At 41.6% G+C, this 21,147-nt stretch overlaps 1 protein-coding gene across 3 annotated transcripts; it reads left to right on the forward strand.

The window, feature by feature from the left end:
• Positions 1 to 1,497: 1,497 nt before the first annotated feature.
• On the forward strand, positions 1,498 to 19,787 carry NFYC (nuclear transcription factor Y, gamma). 3 transcript variants are annotated; one of them, XM_009579322.1, is made up of 9 exons: positions 1,498 to 1,607; positions 5,291 to 5,362; positions 6,913 to 7,026; positions 9,464 to 9,559; positions 13,583 to 13,756; positions 14,085 to 14,243; positions 17,855 to 17,962; positions 18,709 to 18,768; positions 19,293 to 19,787. In XM_009579322.1, exons 1-9 carry the CDS (start codon positions 1,503 to 1,505, stop codon positions 19,410 to 19,412), a joined length of 1,008 nt encoding a protein of 335 aa, XP_009577617.1. In that variant the 5' UTR covers positions 1,498 to 1,502; the 3' UTR covers positions 19,413 to 19,787. The 3 variants fall into 3 exon arrangements, with proteins under 3 accessions (XP_009577617.1, XP_009577618.1, XP_009577619.1); XM_009579323.1 differs by having other exon boundaries at positions 14,187 to 14,243; XM_009579324.1 differs by lacking the exon at positions 6,913 to 7,026 and having other exon boundaries at positions 1,503 to 1,607.
• Positions 19,788 to 21,147: the final 1,360 nt, after the last annotated feature.

Genomic DNA, 21,147 nt, shown 5'->3' on the forward strand with positions numbered 1-21,147 from the left:
TAACACCCTTTATCTCTTGCTGTAAGTTGAGAGACACAGAGACTTATTGTTTGTACATGGTGTGTGTGTGTCATTCATGGAAACTTCAAAGCTGCTCTGGGTGACCCCGAGAGCGTTTAACGTCAGTAACTCGCTGGCATCCTGTGCTTTGCTCATTTGAGAAGTGAGCGGTGACTCTTCTGGCATTCACCGAGATGCTTTCAGTGCATGGGAAGCACCGAGTCCTGTCCTGCCGGGGTTGTGTCTCGGCAGGTCCTATGTGTGCATGTGTTTTTGGCACGTATCGCCCATCCTTCCAGGCTGCAATCCCTGTTGGGAATCCTGCTGGAGCCACACGCTCCTGTCGCACAGAGGAAGCCAGCAAGGCTGGTCTTGGTGATCCAAGGGATTCCCAAGTTGTGCATCTGACTTCATGTTAATATTAACTAGAGCTGTCTTCAGAGTTCTTCGCCGAAAAGGCACAACTTGATCTAGGATTTTACGGGAGGACAAGAATTGTGTCAGCTGGAACTTGAAATGTGCCTGGACAGTGCCGCGTGGGCTGGCACCGTCTCGGTCACCCGAGGACGAGGTTGATCAATGCTGCGTGTCCTGAGCTCTTCACCATCTTCACTGCAGTGCAGCATGGTTATAGGGGAAAGTCTGAACCCAGTTATTGTCCCTTTGTTTTCTCCATATAAGTTCCTGATGACTACTGGTACATACTGTAAATAAAGCTATTTGCAAAGATACAAGTCTTAATGAATGCACAGGCAATGTCCAGTATAAATTTAATAATAGCCAGACTTGCTTAACATCCTGCAGTTGCAGAATACTGTCATTTATGACAGGCATGTGGCTTTTTAAAAATTGTTTCAATTAAAAGATTTGAATTTCAGATCTTACTTTGTGCTTTTGACATTCTGCATTGTACAGACTGTTAATTTCTCCTGTTGATTATACCCAAGAAGAAGAGGTATTTTAAAAATAGCATAAAGCCACAAAACCTGACACCTTTCAAATAGGCACAGAAGCAAGTGTTTCATTACACCTTTTAGAAATAATATCGAGCTGACATTGACATTCTGGTTTCAACTTGAGGGGTGTTTGCTGCCATAACCTGCACTGTTGTTGGCTGTAACAAGCAAGAGAAAAAATGATTTTGCAGTAGGTGCGCACTGGATTGTGAGCGGTGACTGGGCATCAGTTATGTTTTGTAACTCCTTGTGAAAAGGCAGAGCTCTAATAGGGGAATAAGGAGACTGGTTTTGCTTTCAATTCTTTTTTTTTAATGTTCTTTTTCAATCTCTGGAAAGATAAATAACATTTTAAAAAATTATTCCAGAGGCTATGAGTATCTCTACATTGTTGCTGTAACTGGCATGTCTTATTTTGACAGTTTTCATTAGCCAGGCTGGCCCTTTCCTGTATTCCTGGGACTTGGAGGGAATCTCTGGGAGCCTTTGACTCCTGCCTCTCTCCCTCATGGCTAACGCTTGTTTTTGTTTCTCCCAGCTACCAGAATGTCCACAGATGGTGGCTTCGGCACAGCTAGCAATAGCGATGCCCAGCAAAGCCTCCAGTCCTTCTGGCCACGAGTCATGGAGGAGATACGCAATCTCACAGTGGTGAGTGTCCTCATCGGTTGTGTTATTTCTGAAGAATTGACAGTGCAAAGTGCCTGGTAATGTCTGGTAGCAAGATAAACCTCACCTTGAACATATTTCTGCTGCTTATGGGATCCAGTAGAGTAGGTTATTTACGTACTGCAAGGCGGCCTAAAGAGCTGATAAATAATCATTCAGCCAGGCTTTTGACTGTTGGCTACAACTGCCAGAACTTGAGATATAAATTGAATACAGCTGACTCAGAGCATAATGAGATGTAATAGTCATACCTTCAGCTCTTTCTGGACTGAACAAGAAGACAAAGTTGATTCAAAGGTTCTTTTAACAGGCTAAATAATGACCGTGGCTGCTTTCTAGAGAATCGCAGAGGAATTATCTTCTGATGGAGGGAAAAGGGAAGTGATTTTAAAATAGCTATGGGTGTAAGTGTAGCTGCCATAAGCTGTTTTAGCTAACAGAAGATTGAGGGATTTGAGAATATACCTCACATTGTATTTTGTGGTCTGTTTAACTACTGTTCAAACTCTGTAACATAAAATGTGTGACCAGCGTGTGAGAGAATCCTTATCCACACCAAAGGACAGGCCACATCAGTATACCCTGGGAGATGTTACTGTTCAAAATGTGACTCGTAGTCTTTCCCGCCCTTCACAAGTTCAAACACCTGGCTATTTGCAGACAGTTAGAATTTTGTGAATGATTTTTTGGGTTTAGACTTTTGTATAGAACTATTATGCCCTCTTTCAGAACTGTCTCCTGTGACAAGCCTGAAGTTTTGAAAATCACTTGAATGCCAAGTGCATCGTTATCACATGCTTTATTAATTTAAAGGCATTTGATTAAAAAAAATCATGCATAGATTGAGAATAAGAATTGGACTAAGTAGCTTCTATTTTTTTCCATCCCCAAAAGAGATGTGCCTGAGAACAAGGGCATATAATAAAAATGACTTTTCAAGAGAGATTGATAGATTACTGTGATACAGTCGTCCTGAAAGTACACTCCTGTGCTTTTAATGTAACTGAAAACAAAAGAACTCTAGTCAAAGACAGGCTGTTCAAAGTGAAAACCCTGATCCAGTAGTCTGAAGATAAGCTTCATTTTTCAGCCTCTGTGCAGATAGTTGATTAAAGAAACAGATGTAGAAATTTGTATGCATAACCAGAATTAATTACTTTCCTCTTTCAGTGCAGTGAATTCTTGTGTTCAAGAGCTGTAGTTTGTCTTCATCTCCACATGAAAGGGGTTTATTCTGCAGCTTATCAAGTATGGGCAGCTTAATTTTTAACTGTCGTATGAATCTATTTATTGCATTGCAAGCTAGTAAGTCATTGAAATTTAACTGAGGACAATGAAGGGGAGTTGGAAAGGAAAAGGCATAATTGCAAAACATTCCTATGCAGTTGTCCCCTGCATAATCAAATCCTGAAATTATTGTGCATATTACTGAAAGTGCTCCCATGGATGTGGACGTAAGTAAACTTAAAGCTCATCTGCATGTACTGCGTAGCAGAGGTCAGAGCAGCTGTTTGATGGAAAGCCTGCTTTAGTTCCCTGCTTTTCGGGGCTATCTCTGCTTGGTTTTGTGTGTTTGTCGTGTGCCACCAGTAGCTAAAATTCAGGGGAAAAAACAAGGGAGCTGCTTTAGAAAAAGAAACCAGAGCTCCCTGTTCTCTGCCCCGTATAACAGAAAGGACTGCAGCCTAGTCTTGGAGAAATAGGAAACAGGACTAGGCTGAAACTTGCATTTCAGCTTTGCAATGAGTTAGAAGAGGCCTGTGAAAACATTGATACCTAATTTGGAAAAAAGAAAAGATGAAGAATTGGTGTCTAAAGTTTGTTCTGCTGGGTAGTAGCCAGTAGTGGTCATGCTTCCCTTCACCATGGTACTTGCGTATTAATTTTGATTTATGTGACGTTTGCCTGTCTGCCTTAAAGGAATAAAGGAGCTTTAATTTTTTTTTCTAATTTCTCCCACTGTCTCTCTTCTCTAAAAATTTTAATGGTATTGTACCTATGCATGTCTGCTTGCAGTTCTGTTGTTCATAGAAGTTAATATACTTAAGAGTTTCACAGATTGGGAATTTTGTCCTCGTCTTTCTTTGAAGCTTGCTCAAAGCTCATGAGGCTCTTTAAAAAGGAACGATCTTTTAAAAAAAAAAAACAAAACCAAAAAAACCCAACAAAACCCAACAACAACAACAAAAACCAACTCAGAAAAAACCTTTGGGATATTTTTCCATGCCCTAGCAACCCCTTAACTTGTTTATGTGGCGGTTACTGGTTGAAAATGCCACCCTGAGCACATTGTGTGTTCAAGCACAGGTCCCAGCACTGGCTGCCCTCTTCTCCCATTGCCCAAAATACCACATTCACCAGCAGGATGCAGCAGCTCTCGGCACTCCTTGCAATGACACCCCCCAACAAATTAATTCTGATTTGCAGCATATTACTAGAAGCACCAGGAGCATCACATTCACATTTCCAGAATGAGGGCACAGAATGCTTTTTTTAATATATACGCATACAAAATAATATATATAAATTAAATGCTCTGTGCTGGAATGCTGGCTGGACCATGCACAACCTCCGTATTTTGCTTCAATAGAAAACAGCACTTTCAGCATTTTTTTTTCCCTCTTTTGTTTCACTAACACGTCTTGCAGTGCTTTCTTCCCTAGAGAAATGAGTTTCCTTTTATTTTCTATGACATTTTTGTTAAGAAGGGAAGACATTTTTTTAGAAGCCCTTTGTGGGTAGGGATTCTGCATTCCTGATGCAATGGTACGTAGCCTCAGCCTCTCTCCCTTTTTAAGAGGCTCCTGGTAGCAACACACTGTGGATTTTTTTTATTTTTTATTCCTCTTTCTATCGCCAGAGAAGGGAGACCACTCTTTGTAGTGAAGCTCAGCAGTTTCCCTAACCCCAAGAGCGCTCTGCGGAGAGGATCTCTCCAAGGGACACGTTAGTGCCTCCTCTCACGCGGACAGTGGCTTGGTGGTGTCTCTGCTGCTGCTCACGTTGGGTACATGCTGACAGCTGAGCGGAGCAGGATGAGTCAGTACAATGACAGCGCTCGCTCTCTGTCTCCTAAACCATCATTACACCATTTTGAGTCAGCAGTTCTCTTTGACAAATCCATCTAAAAACAGGAATAAATGAGATCTTTTTTAACAAGATTCTTGCAAGGCTTTTAGCACCAAAATTGGTATTGGGCAACAGGGAAGTACAAACAGAGCAAAGAAGATTTCATCCTGTGGCCCCACGTAGCTCTTATTTGCCTTCCTTTTCTCTTGTGACTTTTTGTAAATTCCAATGGTTTCTGGGTCCTGAGACACTTTAATTGAATTAGTTGCTTCAAATATAAATAGATGCAGAAATGTGTAACGTTAGAAACATTCTGTTCTGCAGAATGACTTCAACTTTGAGGTGAAATAGTAGATGCAAGTGTCTGACAGAAGATTTAAGTAGAATTAGATCAGTATAAAATACAGAAAAGCAGATGAGAATTCTCAGGCCTGAGGAGAAGCTGCCATACCTCAAAGAAAATGAGTTATTTTTATAAATCTAATTTTAGCCAGTTTAGTTCTAGACAATACAGACTTGTCTTAACATTTCTTATCTTACCTGTGTTTTCCGTTAAGTATCAGTAAAGATTCTCTCAAACGTGAATCTCTCTGCAGAAAGACTTCAGAGTTCAAGAACTCCCTCTGGCTCGTATTAAGAAGATAATGAAACTAGATGAAGATGTGAAGGTACACTCATGGGGTTTTTTCTTAAGTACTTATGATCCTTTTGGTGGATATTGTGGTTATAATTCCTTGCAATTCATTACTACTTATTATCATCATTTATTATTATTTTTAAAGCACATTTTAGCAGCTGCCTTGAATGCAGTATTAGCTAGCCTTGTATAATCAAACTGAGCTGGGAAAGCAAAATCATTTTGGCATCTTTGCTGAAGACTTTTGCAGTTTTGCTTTCTTCTGGTAAATACCAGTCTGCTCTATAATTCTGGGTATTTCCTGTTTTTTCTAGTGCTTAACTGTCTTTTCTTGTGTTTCCTCCTTGTTTCCCTTGACTCTTCCTTTCACAAAGCTATAGAGCGTTTAGTATGAAGAGTGATATCATTTAAATGTGTGCTACACTGTTTCAAGTTTTATGGAAAAAAAAAAGTAATAATTTAGGTGGATAACATGGGTTTGATACCAGTATTTGAGCTGAACCCTTGAGGTGTGACTGATGACACATGAATTAACTGATGAAAACTTACTGACATAAAAGGAAGGAGAAAGGAATCACCTGCAGGGTTTGACTCTTGCGCTGCTCCAGTCCTCTTTGTTTTTTAAGTTGGAAAACTGTCAGACCCTTAACTCCTAAGAAGAAAGAGAATGGTTTGCACTTTCTTCTTGTTTTTCTCAGTGTGACACCATCCTTCTGTTAGGACAACCTTTTAACATTTAAATGAGATCCTGAAAAAGGTGTGTGTTGTCTTCCTATACAAGGGAGCTATTCATTCAGCCTGGAAAGGGAATGAACCCAGGCCTCTAAGGTCCCGGTTCAGCGTCTGAACCGAATGAGCGCCATATTTCTGATGATGAAGGGGAAGATGAGATTTTGGGGCAGGGCAGGGGTGGAAGTCTCTGGCCTGCCTGGAACATTATTCAACAAGAAGGCTGTGCTAGGAAGTAAGCATTAATGCCAAGCCAGCTAATAATGAAACTGCTTAATTTGAGTAAAACTTGAGCTAGATACTTCTTAAGGAAAAGCAGTTTGGTGAGGCAGAGTCTTTACTCAGGCCTCCAAACCTCCTTTGCAATTTCAGCATTCATTTCTAATTATATAAATGTTACAACTCTAAAGTAAGGGCCAGGTTTTAAAATGAGCCCTCAACTTGTCCTCTTCAGCTTCCAAATCGTTTATGCACATGCCGAGGCACTGCCAGGAGAAGCTGCTGGTTGACACCCTCTTGGTGAATGTGCCGTGATGCCTACCATAATCCAGCACAATATGGAGTTGACATCTGACTAATCATGGAGGAAACAGACTTCTGAGACAATTTTTAGATGCCTAATACTCTTAACAGTGCGTTTAACTTCAGGCTGGTAACTCTTTGGACTGTCAGAGCCATAGATATTCTGATGTGGAAATTCCCCAAACTTCACTGTTAAACAATGCAACCATTCCGATTCGACTAATGTGATAAAGTTACTCTGACTACCACTTTACAGTATTAGAGTACTCATGGTAAACTTTAAAAAAAAAAAAAAAAAAAAAAAAATTAAAATTGTAAATTTAATTGCAGATGATTAGTGCAGAAGCTCCCGTGTTGTTCGCCAAGGCAGCTCAGATATTCATTACAGAATTGACTTTGCGAGCATGGATACACACAGAAGATAACAAGCGGAGGACTCTGCAGGTAACAGAGCTGCTCTGCTCCTACCTAGCCTTCAGCTGCTTCGTAAATTTGTTTCCAACTCTTTGTTTCCATAATATGAGGCATGTTTTGTAGACAGTAACTTTAGCACTGTGTTTATCGCTACAAACCTGTGTACAAAGCACAGTGCCCAGTGTAACTGTGTGACTGAAGTGCTTTTTTCTTAATTTGTTTTAAAAAAAACACCACTAACAACAACAACAAAAAACCCCAAAGCTGCAGCTGTCAGCTAATTGTGACCTGCTCTAACGAATCAGGATAGCTGTAGCTTTTGAACTTCTAGCTGATTTGTTTTTCAGTAGTAGTTCTAATGTAAACTTGTAGATGTTAGTTTATGTCAATAAATGTGTAGAGATGAAAACAAAAATACCCTCCTCCAGAACAGATTATGGTTTCTTCTGGATTGAGAGAACCTCAGTAATAGTCATTTTTTAGTGGTTCAAGAGAAAACTAACTCTTTAGGGTTTTTTTATTGGGGGGGAGAAGGTATTCACTTTTAGTCTTACATGATGACCAGAACTACTTGAAACTATAATAACCATCCGTTCAGGCCCTCAGATCAGAGGTGAGAGATTGTGATATTTAGGACCATGTCAGCTCTCCTGTACCCTGGCGCAGAGATTGCTGTAGTGGCAAGGAGGCATGTCTGATTTCAGTCTAACGCTGTTCTGTTGAATGGGCATCCGGCCACTCAATCACCACTAAATTGGGCTAATGCTGCTTGCTAATGCTACTGCAGGTTTTAATGCAGTTACTGTGGGAAGGATGTATTTTGATATACATTCTATGAACAAGATGCTTCGTAAGTACAAGTGCTGACTCAGGCATGTCCTGTTAACAGTTTTCAAGCTTGGATGGATCTGTTTATTTCAGAATTATACTTAAACCCTGATCCCAATTTATAAGACCTTGAACTGACTCAGGTTTTATTTCTGACTGCCTTGCCTTCCACAGCAGCTGCCATCCTGGAACAGCTGCTCTCCACATGGACAGTGCAGTTGGAGAAATGCAGTCTCTACTTATCAAGTATTTGGGAAGAAAATTTCGAGCAGAGGGGTCTGAGTTATGGAAGTCTGTTCCTGAGGAAATTGGATTGAACCCAATCCTCAGCATGGAGAATGAAATATGAGATACATCTGTTCAGTAGAAGTTTTCTTCCTAGTGAAGATACTTTTATAATATATGCTGCCTGCAGAACAAAAGAAATGTCTCTCTTGTGCTTTCTACGTGATCATTGTTTGGCAATTAAATGCCAAGACAGTATAAGGTTTAGAAATGTCAACTAGCCTGAAATGAGAGGATTGATAGTCTTTTAAATTTTACCTACTCATTAGGCAGCGTAGGCATATCTGTCTCAAATCTTGTTCATATATATGCTTTACAAATTTATCTTCAGCTAATGAGGATGAGACTTTTTATAGCTTCTTGAATTAGCCCTACTTTTTAAGATGGCTTGCAAGAGTTTTAAAATGACAGAGTACATTTTCTTTTTTTTCTTTTTTTTTTTTTCTTTTTTTTCTTTTTTTTTTTGTTGTTTGTTTGTTAAGAAATTCAGCTCTTTTATCTTGGGGATTGTTTCAGATCTTAAGCAAATATATTTAAGTGATGACTTATTGCTGGGTAGTTCTTTTTTCAGGTCTTTAATGCTTTGACCTAATGCTATTCTTTGGATTTCTTTTTAAGGCAAGGTATAAAAGTAAAGTTATAAGCCATGTTGAGAAGATACTTACCTTGCCAATTTTTCATAGAAGCTCGTTGGCTCTTGCACATCCTCTTTCTGATACATGTTTGGCCAGTTTGCTGAGTATATGTTTTAATCTTCATGCTTTCTTTTAACCATTTTGCCCTTCCACATGCTGAAGCTTGTTCTCTCAACATCTCTTGGGATTCCCCTGCCCTGAATAAGATCCTATGATACTTTATTTTTTCTCTTTTTTTTTTTAATCCCATCCCCAAGTCATAGATTCTGCGTATGTTGCTACTAATACATGGAGCAGTCGTCCTGGTCTTTCTGCAAAGTTTCTTTCCAGATATCTTTGGGATTTTATAAATTTTTTTTTTTAGAAGAATTCCCCTTTTTTTTAATGTGCTAAAAGTCTTACGGTGATTGTCATGAGCCCTCTGTAGTGAATTACGGCGGTACCGTTGTGGAGAGCCTGATTAGGCCTGGTGGGTGAGTAGATGACTGTAAAAGCCCGAGTTTGATAAGCACCTTCTTATTGCACATCTTGGAGGCCTCACTCAGCAAGAGACACTGTTGTTGGTACTGAAACAGAAGTTCTCGCCACCTGGCTTGACCACTTGGGATCTGGAGAAGACATTCTCACTTGACTCAATTAAAAAGCTCTAACTTTTATTTATCCAGTGACAAAACAGACTTCTAAAGCTGAAGAATGGTTTTCTCTTTTTGTTGTTACAGAGGAATGACATTGCCATGGCAATTACAAAGTTTGATCAATTTGACTTTCTTATCGATATTGTTCCAAGAGATGAATTGAAGCCTCCAAAGCGGCAGGTGAGACATAAAAATTATTGCCTTATTGTCTGTCCTTTCCTTGGTGTGGTTTCAGTCTCCAGTTGACAGAGAGTTGACAAAGCAATGCAGAATCAGATTTAAACATGAGGTTTGTGCCTCTCTCTTTTGCATGTTTATTTACAGTAGTTTTCACGTTCTTTTTTTTTTTTAATGCACATAGAGCTTGAGTGGAGATTCACGGTAGTCTGACTCACAGATTTACTTCAGTGACAAAAACATTACTAAATAACTCTGACACCAAATGTTGCCAATGTTAAAAATTTAACTTTAAAAGATGTGCTGAGTCTGCATCCTTTGACTTGTAAAAGGAGAAACAGAATTCTTTGCTTAGAAGTACCACTCCTGCATCCTTTGGGGCAGTCATTGCTACTGTAAACATCCTTGACTGGAAGCTGTAAGGTGTTAGAAGGAGCTTTCAGTCGGATGTTTACAGCAGCAGGCTGCTGCAGTCATCTGAGCACAAGATCTTTGAAACTTAACAGGCTTGTGTTTCACAAAGTACTTGTTTCCCTCCATGTTTGAGACGGTGCTGAAAATGCAGTGAGGTGGGGTTGAAGCTCAGTCTTACTGCTTCAAATACACAAAGAAACAGATCTAGCTCCTGGTAGACTAATTTATCTCCTTCACCTAGAAGTTTGGTGTTTTGCTGCTAAAAGTTCACCAATTCAGTAATTGCTCATCTCTCTTTATTACAAGTTGCCTGGTAGATAAAATGGCTGGGCTACCATCAGTTCTTTCTAGGGAACAGCTCCGCTCGGACAGTGCTGCACCTTGTTCAGCAGCTCCTGGAATCGTTGCCCAGGACTCAACTGGAGCAATTTCTTCTCTGAACAGTAAATTTCAGTAGTTCATAATAATTTATAGCAATTCCTTCAACTGGTTTTTTGATACTTTTGAAGGTTTGCAGTGTGTTAGCCTTTGAAAAATCCAAGGTAGTCCTTAAAATAGCTTCTCTAGGGAGTGATATTGGAGAGGCCAGCATACTTGAAAACATCTTTCTGGCAAGTGTTTTACTTGGAAGTTTTTCTTTGACGTGTTTGGGTTTTTTTGTATTCCAATATAAATCTGGATAACATGCAAAAAGATACCTGCTTTGAGTGTAGAGAGCAGTGGTTCCATTGTGGACCTGGATTTTGGAGGTTGCTATTTTACTTTTGTCTTGGAAGTCCTTGTGGTGCTACTGAAGTGATGGCCAAAGGGAGGAAATACACGCTTCATCCTTTCTGATGATGTCCTGAGCTGAGCTTAACCTCACATTCCGATTTCCAGAAGCAGCATGACTTTCTAGTAAATGAGGAAAATACCTTTCCTTGTCACCATATATGCAGGAGAGTCCATTCTACTGCTGCAGTCAGCTGTGGTTAAAATTAGCAGCATCCCAAGGCTTCATTACAGGTGTGCTGGGAACTCTGTATTCTGTACACATGATGAGCGTCACATGTGGGAGCGTGGCACAGCTCCTTCCATTCCTTCACCGAGTTCCCTGCTTTATGCCTGCAGCAGTGCAACAGAGATGATTTATCCAAAGATCATTAGTTCAGTATTAAATAAAAAGACAAAGTAGCAGCCCGCACAGCTGCTCTCAATGCTTTGCTTAACTGGGGGAAGGAAAACCCACGTTTCAGTTTGTTCAGCTTGATAAGCTGAAATGAGTTGGCTGCAGCCTGAAGCAACACAGGTTAATTCTGGCATTGCAAATTCAGTTATTTTTCTTCTAGGTGCCTCATTCAGTTATTCTACTTTGCAGTGCTATTTTTAGACGTACTCCATGTTTGGGAGGGAGAACATCGCCCATATCTTTTGCTTGCTGGAGCCTTTTGATTCATATCAGAATGTTCTGATTATAGAACATTCAAGTTCTATAATCAAATGAATGCCTGAAGGTTTAATAGTGTGTTAGATGCATATAGGTTGCTAGGTTAACGCGTCTTGATGATACATCACACCAGAGCTGTGTCTTGGATTGCACAGCACCAGCAGTGGAACCCTGTCGATTTTTGATTTGAAATAGGCTCTAGAGATCTGTCTCTCGCCGATATATCCTCTGCCTGTGGACGCTGCTGAGTCGCTAGAAATACTTCTTATGGGAAGAGACATTTAATGGAGAAATAGCTGCCCGATAAGAACATAGGTTAGGACTTTGCAGTGGAAAATATTCCTTTGATTCAACAGTGTTGAAAAGTGGCTGCCTGTAGGCTGACAGCCTGCACTTTTTGGCTGGGGGCAAAATCTGTATTTTATCTTTACCACGGAAAAGACTGTTTGACAAGTTAGTGTTGGTTATGTGGAAGAGCTGGGAATGAAACCATGACTGTTATGTTGCTCTGGTAACTAAAGCTATGGCTTGAAAATAAAAGATGGCAAATGATGTGATATAACCTAGTTCAAGCAGATTTGGATTTAAAGCCATTTTTGCCTGTAGTAAATGCAATTTAACCTGGAATAGATACTTACAGAAGTATTCAGTTGCCTTATTTGTTTCAGGATTCAGCTAGGAATTGAGGATTGGAGTGCTCTATAAATAACAGACGTAAGGACTGGGCTTTACATAAACAGCCGCAGCTCTTTTATGCATGTGGTTTTATGGTTAACTGAAGACATGTCCTGTTGAATATATATTTTAAATTTGTTATTAATCCCTCCCCCAAAGGCTCTGATGAAACAAGTAGGAATAATCAGTGCCTACCACGTGTACGAAGTATTGTAAGTATCTGATTGCAGTGGTTTGCAGTACTAGTGCTAATGTTTGCTCTGAGAGCCAGGCTTAGAAGTTGCTTCTTGATTACAGCCAGCTGTGAACAGCTTAATCTTTGGGGGGTAATTTTCTGGTAGGCTATTGAGAAACCTCCCAATAGTAAGTCTTTTCTTTAATTGATGTCCCTCTGAGAGACTGGCATCTGAGCAAAAGGGCTCTCTTACTCAAGCCTGATGCCCATCTAGCCAACATACATTGATCTTGTTTAATGTGAATTTTTCTTCTCCTGTTCAGTTGGATGCCCTGAAGGTAATCCATGAGCAAGCCTCATTTAACACCGGGGAGTCAAGCAGACTTGTGGAAGTGGGTATCTGCCATGTTGTAGCACGTGTAAACATCCTACACTCTCAGCTGTGAACTCGAGGTGGCTGGGAGAGGATTGTTTACGCCTTCTGCCATGGAGTGAACGCCTGGTGAGCTGTATCTTCCGTCAGGTGCAAGATCTGACTCTTCCTCTGGGGAGCTTAGGAATTTTGATTCTTGAGTGTTAATGGCTTGCCACTTAACATAATCTCTGCAAATCTACTCTTTGCCTAAAATATCGTTAATCACAAGGGGTTTTTCTCTCCTAAAGACATGCTTAGATAAAACAAAACAGCGGTATTGCAGCCTGTGCTTCTGACAGTGAGTTAGAGCAGAGCCTTTTGTTTCTTCACACTGTTGAGATATTCCTGCTACCAGCAGAATCAGGCTGTTAAGCCATGGTACCAGATGAAATTGTTATAATTCTGGAAAAGCTGGATTTAAATAAATAAATAAAGGCATGACAGCATATATCAAGTCCCTGACTTTTACTCCCAGGGGTTTAACATCGGAGCTAGATTGAAATTTGTGTTGGGCATGTAGGCTAAGAAGAGGGGTTTGTTGACAGATGAGGCTTTGCAAGTCTTCCTGGTGCATTTGCAATTCATTCTGTGTTAAGATAACAGGCGATGATGGAATTTACTGATGAGGGAGTTGCGTGGTTTTCAAGTACGGTAATTTTATTCATTTGCTTCTCATAATGAAATTGGCGACTACATTATTATATGTAGGGTATTGGAAATGTTTTTGATTTCCATATAGCTGAGTAAATGAGGAACCCATTTTGATTCATCATTTCAGATTTACTTAAACTGGTACAAACGAGCTGTTAAAGATACTTTCCCATGGAGCATGCTTATGGGGGGGATGTTTCAGCTGTGGTTGGGGTGTTTGGATGTTGATCTTTTCCCTCCCTGTTTACCTGTCTTCTACCTGTGCCGCAGGAAGAGGTGCGTCAGGCTGTGACCCCAGCTGAGCCTGTACAGTATTATTTCACACTTGCTCAGCAGCCTGCTGCAGTGCAGGTTCAGGGGCAACAGCAAGGACAGCAGACCACCACGTCTACAACTACTATCCAGCCCGGACAGATCATCATTGCCCAGCCTCAGCAAGGGCAGGTGAGCGATGAGCAGCGTTCCGGGGCTTTGCAGTTCAGTGGAGCCAGTGAAACCCTCAGCTCACCCGTGTGTAATGTATTGCAGTATCCTGTTCTCGCTGCTGAGAACAGTCAGTGACAATACAGAAATGTGTTTTCTGGTCATGACCGGGTATTCAGATACCTTCGTAACAAGGGTCATCTAGGTCCTGGGTTCCCTTCAGGTGGTTTAAGCATCAACAAGTAGCAGTGGGTCTAGGAAGCAGTCTGTCTGTTACAGCCTTTGTATGTTGAGGCTTTTTCACCTGTGTTTGGTCCTTGCTTGGTCCTTATCCCTGTTTTGCATGCAGAGCACCCCTGTGACGATGCAGGTTGGAGAAGGCCAGCAGGTACAGATAGTGCAGGCCCAGCCGCAAGGACAGACCCAGCAGGCTCAGAGTGGAACTGGGCAGACCATGCAAGTCATGCAGCAGATCATCACCAATACAGGAGAAATCCAGCAAATACCGGTAAGACTTTACCAGTAGAAATGTGTAACAGTCTTGTGAGCAAACTGTCCGCTGGTGTTCTGGCATGAGACTGTATATGTATGCTTTTTTAACTGTAAGAGGAAGTTTGGATTGAGTGGTGTGTTTCCTGCACTTAGAGAGGGAAAACTAACCAGGTGTGACATGAAGGAGGAAATAAATCTAACCCATCTAGTGTAGACTCATTGCCCACCCCCACACTTTCCCCTGAGTGAAATAGTTATGATTAGGAAGCAATAAATAAAATATTTCCTGGATAAACCTTAGTTCTTTACTACAGCATGTTTTCAATAAAGCATAATTAACTTCTTTTGCCTTTACTTGGTTCTGCCTCTGCGATCTGAAGTTATGACCTGGGAGACTGAGTGGGAAAGGTGCCATCTGTGAGTTATTAATAAACTTTTATGTTATAAGAAATACTTCTACAAAATGCTTTGAGCTGGTTGGAGCAATGGCTTTGCAGAACCAGAAAATATCTCCTCACTTTCACATCAATATAGACCCACTGTGGCCTAAAGGATGGGATTTTGAGTACCCAGCATCAGCAGTAACATTCTGGCCTGTGTCCTAGGTAAACACATGGGTCAAAAAAATGTCACCTTTTTCCCCCCCTCTCTGTAACTTACAGTCACAACGAAGCTGGATCTTTTGGTTCCCATCTGGAAAATTTCACACCTCTTAATGAAGAAAAAAAAAAAACACACCTGTCTAGTTCTGTGTACTTAACCAGCAACCCAAAGGTCAGACCAAGTGACCAAGACAAGCATTTCACTTTGTCTTTGATTTCTGTTATTAAGAAGTGTACCCACAGCTGTGGCAAAACTGATCTTTCACACAAGTTTTGCTTTTCGAGATTCGCTAAGCTTCCCTCTGTACATCTGGCAAATGTTTGTTCTTTGACATAGCATCTTGAAAAAGGTTTAGATTGTGGATCTTGCCAGATTTTTCCAATTTAGTTCCAAATTCTTTTCATCTCTTAAGTCTTCTGCTGATTCCTACTGCTTGGCTTAATGTGTTGGTCAGAAAGGAAGTGAATTGCTTGCCAAATACGGTGTTGTACTACAAGCAACCTTTCTTCTTCTCTGCATTCTCCACTACCTACCTTTTACATTCTTTTTTTTTTTTTTTTCTTCCTTCCCTTATGAAAGTCTCTCCAACATACTTGTTCTTCAAAGCATTTTGGAAGGAGATCTCCGCCTCCAGCCTCAGTGAATCCGTTACAACAGTACTGAATGTTGCAGCATCCTCCTTTGGTTCAGCAATAAAAGAACAGTTCAGACTTATTTTCCAATTGTCTCCAGTGAATGCTGTAACTCCCTACAAGAAGGGGGCTTGCAGATCTGCTGGGAGAAAGAATTCTTTATAAAGTAGCTGTGAGGGGGCCATGACCTTCTGCAGAAAGCACTGTTCTCCACAGAGATGGATCCTGTTGCAAGTGGTCCCATGTTTTAGGAGTGTGAGACTGGAGGCTTTTTAATTAGTGTCTGGTTTTGGCCAAGCATATGCTTCTACCTTCCTCTTGCCTGGGAGCATCTAAGAACAGGTAGCTGTGACTGGTCCTTAGAAGCTTTTTAGGCTGCAGATGTAAGACAGAAACTGCCAAGTGCCAGAGTGTGGTATCTTTTGTCTTTGGGAGCACTTGGGTCTCTAACAATTGTAAGACTGCAAAACAGAGCAACTTAGGAGCAGCGTTTTAATGCAATAGTCACAATTCTCACTTCTCTATCTAGCAGAAATACTGTTTTGACTGTAATTAAGAGGATTCTTCTTAATCACGGCATGTTGAAGAATCACAGTTGATGCTGAAGGAAGCATCTTTCCCCTTGCTCACATCCAGCAAGTGAAGTAAAATAGAATATGGAGCCATGCACTCGCTGTGAGAGCTTTTTAGTGCCCTAACCTGGAAAGCAGTTTTTGTTTGGTTTCACAGAATTACAGTCCTTGGTCTTTTCAGTGCTGCTGTCCATTCTGCTCTCTTTCTGCTGTGCTTTTATTATTTTTCCCCTGAGTTTCCTTTCTCTCTTGATGTAGTTAGTGCTGTCTTCTGATAGTTCCCTTTCAGTCTGGTATCTGTTAGGGTTCAGCAAAGAATCTTTCATAACACAAATACGACAGTTTGAAACACTCTCATAAAACTGGTAGAGCCTTTGGCGATTGCAGGAGTGTTGGGAGAATCTTACTAATGTTCTCTGCTGGTTTTCCACATGCTCCTGATACTGTATACACTTCTCTACTGCGATTTACCGTTTACTCTAGGACCACAGGTTGCCTGTGGAAAGGTGACTTTTATTTTTTATAAACTGAGAAAACTGGAAGGAAGTGTATACATCAATTAAATGGTAATCATTTGTCTGTCTGCATTAATTTTGTGTTAAATTTAACCTGTGTCTTTGCTAGACCTCATTGGGCAGGTTCTTGGGATCTTACTCTCATTTCTGGAAGAACGCTCTTTCTAAATCCCATTCAGTCAGTAGTGTAGTTAAAATCTAAGCAGGAAGCCCCCAGTGTGGAAAACATCATCTGCTGGCAGATACCAGTGCAGAAACAAATTCTTTATTGAAATGTTTATGCTCATGTGGAGCTCATTTGCTCCTGAAATAATACTGGAGCTTTTAGACACAGCTGGTGAAGTCAGTGGCGTTTGTGTAAATGCCAAGACTGTGTTCTAGGCACTTGAACCTTTGTCAGTGAGCGGTTTTTAAAGTATTTTGTATGTCCTTCTTTTCCCTTTTTAAAAAGAAGAAAACTCAAAATATTTTTTGTATATAATTAACCTTAAGACTCTGAATCTAAGTGTTCTAAAGTTAAATAACTCAAAATGAAAAATTCAACAGTAGTATCAATCATACTGTGACCTTTTTATTGCTTCTCAGATGTGTATTAGCAGTATTAGCTGGTTATATCACAGGTTACAGTGATGACATTGTCTTCATATTCCACACTCCCAAGCATCTAACCTTGCAAGACCAGGGTTGTAGGAAATAAATTTGCATTTGACTGTTATACACGAAATATTGACACAGAAAGTATCAGCCTTTGCCAGGTGGGGGTTGACATACATTGGCAGAGAGTTGCATTAAAAGCTTCTAAATATATCCTTGGGTTTTGTCATCTCTGCTGTCTTTATTTATGTGAAAATTTCCCATATATTCTTTATTATTTTTTGGCAGGGTATAATAGGAGTGTCATTATGTGCAGCTAGCTCATAACAGTTTTCTTTATGTGAAGTGATACATCAAAGTAGTAACTTGATTCTCGTAACCAAAAAGAAAAATAAGTGTTCTCAAAGTTCTCTGAAATTTAGCAATTAATATGCTTGAGCTACTAACTGACCACTCCCGTTCTGGAGAAAGAAGTAATGTTGTGCTTCCTTGGGGTTTTGCTTCAAGAACCTGCAGGAGTTCTGTGGACTTCGTTCTTGCTTTGGCAGGGACTGTGCTAGTTACTCATCTCAACCAGTAATCAACTGAAGCTTCCTGGTGTCATCTATTACTCTGGCTTCTGTTGTGGAAACAAGAAGGCAAGTTTGTGTGTTTCAGGTTACACAGTTATCTGTTTAATTTTCTTTCCCTGCCCCCTCCGCTTGTCTCCAGGTTCAGTTGAATGCTGGCCAGCTGCAGTATATCCGCTTAGCCCAGCCTGTGTCAGGCACCCAGGTAGTCCAGGGGCAGATCCAGACGCTTGCAACCAATGCACAGCAGGTATGCACTATAACAGCAGGGCTGACATTAACTGGTAAAGTGTTGTTCCCTAGCTCCTGAAACTGCAAATTCCAGTCGAGTTTACCAACTCTTGGGCTAGGACTCCTGCATTTCTTTTCTTCCTGTTACTTTCATCAGAATAATAAAGCAAGGAGCATAGTGGAAGCCTCCTTTATCTATACATGAAAGGTGCATGCATATATATGTGTGTGTGTGTGTGTCTCACTATATAAAGCTCATGCTGCTTTTGAGCTGACTGCAGGTGAAACTTCAGTTCATCAACCTTCTCTTTACTTCTGCTCCTTCTGGCTGGGTGAGGGAGGAGCAGCCGTGCAACCTCTCAGGAAAGCTATTGCAGAGGTGAAACATCAAGACCAGCGTTGCTGCCAGCAGGTTGTCTCATGTTCTTGTTGAGACTGGTCGCTAAGGGATTCTTCTCTGCCTTCAGAGGATAGGAAGGCTGCTGCTCTTCTGTGATCCTGGAGGCCGCATTTGCCTCATGAAAATCAGGGAGGACATGCTTGTGTTTGGTTTGGAACGGCTGAATCCCATGTCCTTTGTTCTTGAGTTGCGGTTAGCACCAGCATGACTGCGGGCTGGCGGCATAAGCCTTATCTTACCACATGGTGGGGTAATGAAGTTTGAAGGAGTCTAAAAGCTCTTGAAAGGCAGCAGCAGAATATTGTTAGTGGGGTTCTGACCACTCCAAAGCGCTGTCAGTGATCATCCTTCTCTTACCCTTGTAGATAACGCAGACAGAAGTCCAGCAAGGACAGCAGCAGTTCAGCCAGTTCACAGACGGACAGGTAAGAACTTGGGAGTTTGTTGGTGCTACATCCCTTTGAAGTCAAGGGCTATAGAAAGACCGTCTTAAAGTCTGCATGTTCTAGCAAATCTGCTCCTCACGATAAAACACTGCTAGTGCTACCAAACCTTAACCAGGAGCAGGATGTTGTGCCGCTTTTAATTCAGGTGGATTCTTTGTGTTCCGCTGCGCTCACTCCAAATTAATCCAGTCCCTTGCACTCTGGGTGGAATCCATTTTAGTCCTAACCAGTTCAGGAATAAAGGTCTTACATCTAGCTATTGACTGTTGCATAGGTAGCCTGAGGTCAATTTGGGCATCAGAAATTCACAGAATTACTTAATTATGTTTTAGCAACAAATATCTAATGGCAATTCGTGGTCTGTTTTTGGGACAGATTTTGTTTGGACATGAGAGTTGCTGTTAACTCCACCGCTAAACTTGGTAGGGTTAATGTACAGCATTATGCTTAGAGTGTGATGAGAACTGACAATCGTTTCTTTCCCCTGCTTCTGCCTCTGCCAGCAACTTTATCAGATCCAGCAAGTGACCATGCCTGCAGGCCAGGACATCACCCAGCCCATGTTCATTCAGTCCACCAACCAAACCTCAGACGGCCAAGCCACACAAGTGACAGGGGACTGAACGGGGACGTTGTAGCAAGTCTTCTCTCCACGTGGAAACAAACACGTACCAGCTTGACGTTTGCCATACCAACCTGGTCTGATGAGTACATCTGCTTCTGTGTATCTGTACTTGATATTAAGCCTATAGTAGGCTGCAATCTCCGGTGCACTATACACCTTCCTCTGGTGGGTATGAGAGTATATCCAACAGACACTGACAAGAATGCAATATTTTTATTTTTAGAAATCAATATTTCAGTGTATTCAGCTGCTTGTTCAAACCCATAAAACTGAAAGAGAACTAATCAAAAGGAATTCGTAGCACCTCATTGAACAATGTGTAAAACGTTTTTATCTAGTAAAATTATTAAAGGGTACTGCATCTGGTTTGTTGTAAGAGCTTTATTCCTAGTATTCTGTTTGTATTTTTTTCTCTGAATAGAGCTAGATTCAGTCCTCCCATCTCAGTGGCTTATTAGGGGTGTATGGGGGGAGTGTGTGTGTGTGTGTGTTAGATTTTCCTCTCCTGCCTCCTTTTTTGGTAAGCCGGAGCATTGGCTATATGCAGCTCAAGGGCAAGGAGTAATTAAAGTGAAAACAAAAAAAACATTCCTTGTATGACGACTGTATTTTCTAAGGGCAAAAGATTTTTTGATTTGGCCTGGTTTATTCCAGAAACACTAATGGAAGTCTGGACAAACCCCAGCCCTGCTGTTAACTGTTGTACTAGCTTCAGTCGATGCATGTAATATAAGCTTCATAAAATGAAATAAATTTCCTTTGTAAGATAATGTGTGTGCTTTCTTTGCGATCCAATGCCCAGTCTCAACCTGCCAAGCAAAGAGCATCCTGAATCCCTGAAAAATTATTACACCTGAAGCAGTGAAACTAGCAACGGGGCTCAAGGGTGGCCTGGAGAAGAGGTTGGACAAGTGACGTGAGTGGTGACACTGTGGAGGTCTGTGGATGCCTGCCATGCCAAGGGGGTCTCCGTGCAGATGTCGTACGGTGATTAATTCCACAGAGCGCAGCCCTTCAGCTGCGGGTGCCGAGGCTGCACTGCCTCTCCCTCCAGCTTCTGTGTCCAGGTTCCAGCTGAAGCAGCAGGGAGGAGTTTGGGGCAGGTTTGAGCGAACTCCAGAGATCGGCTTTAACTGAACACGCTGCAAGGATCCTGGCAGCGTTAGGCCAAGTTTAGGTCATAGCTAGAAGTGGGGTGCGGGTTTGTAACCGAGAACCTTTGTGTGTCCAACATCAAGCAGTTTGACATGGTTGGCACTCTGTCCAGGCGAGGCTCCGTGGCTTTGTGCAGTGCTTGGCAGAGCCGGGTGACAGCGCCGGGGTCAGCGCCAGCACTGCCACTTGCTTTTCACTGGCAGAAGCACCGAGTTTGCCACGGTTTCAGAGTGAGGAGAGGCTGGCTCCTGCGCCTGGCGTGTAACCCGGTGCCCCGGTGTAGGCTGCTTAGCCCGTGTGAGCGCTTTCCCTGGCAGTGCCCAGCCCGGCCGAGCGGGGAGAGAAGCACCCGGGTGCGGGTGCCTGCCTCCATGAGAACTGCGGGGGGTAGCTGCTGCTGGAGAAGGAAAACTCCACTTCAGCATTTGGCTGGTGCAAACTACTAAATCTGGGCCAGGTTGTTCCAGTCGGGCAAAGGAATTTGCTGCATTACCTGCACCTCCTGGGCTTTCTAAATGTCTCTTTTTTTTTTTTTTTTTTTTTGATTTTTTCATTTCGTTTTTTGGAACGCCCGGCGC

The sequence above is a fragment of the Fulmarus glacialis genome, unplaced genomic scaffold (genome assembly GCF_000690835.1).
Source record: "Fulmarus glacialis isolate BGI_N327 unplaced genomic scaffold, ASM69083v1 scaffold19716, whole genome shotgun sequence".
In the NCBI taxonomy this organism is placed as follows: Eukaryota; Metazoa; Chordata; class Aves; order Procellariiformes; family Procellariidae; genus Fulmarus; species Fulmarus glacialis.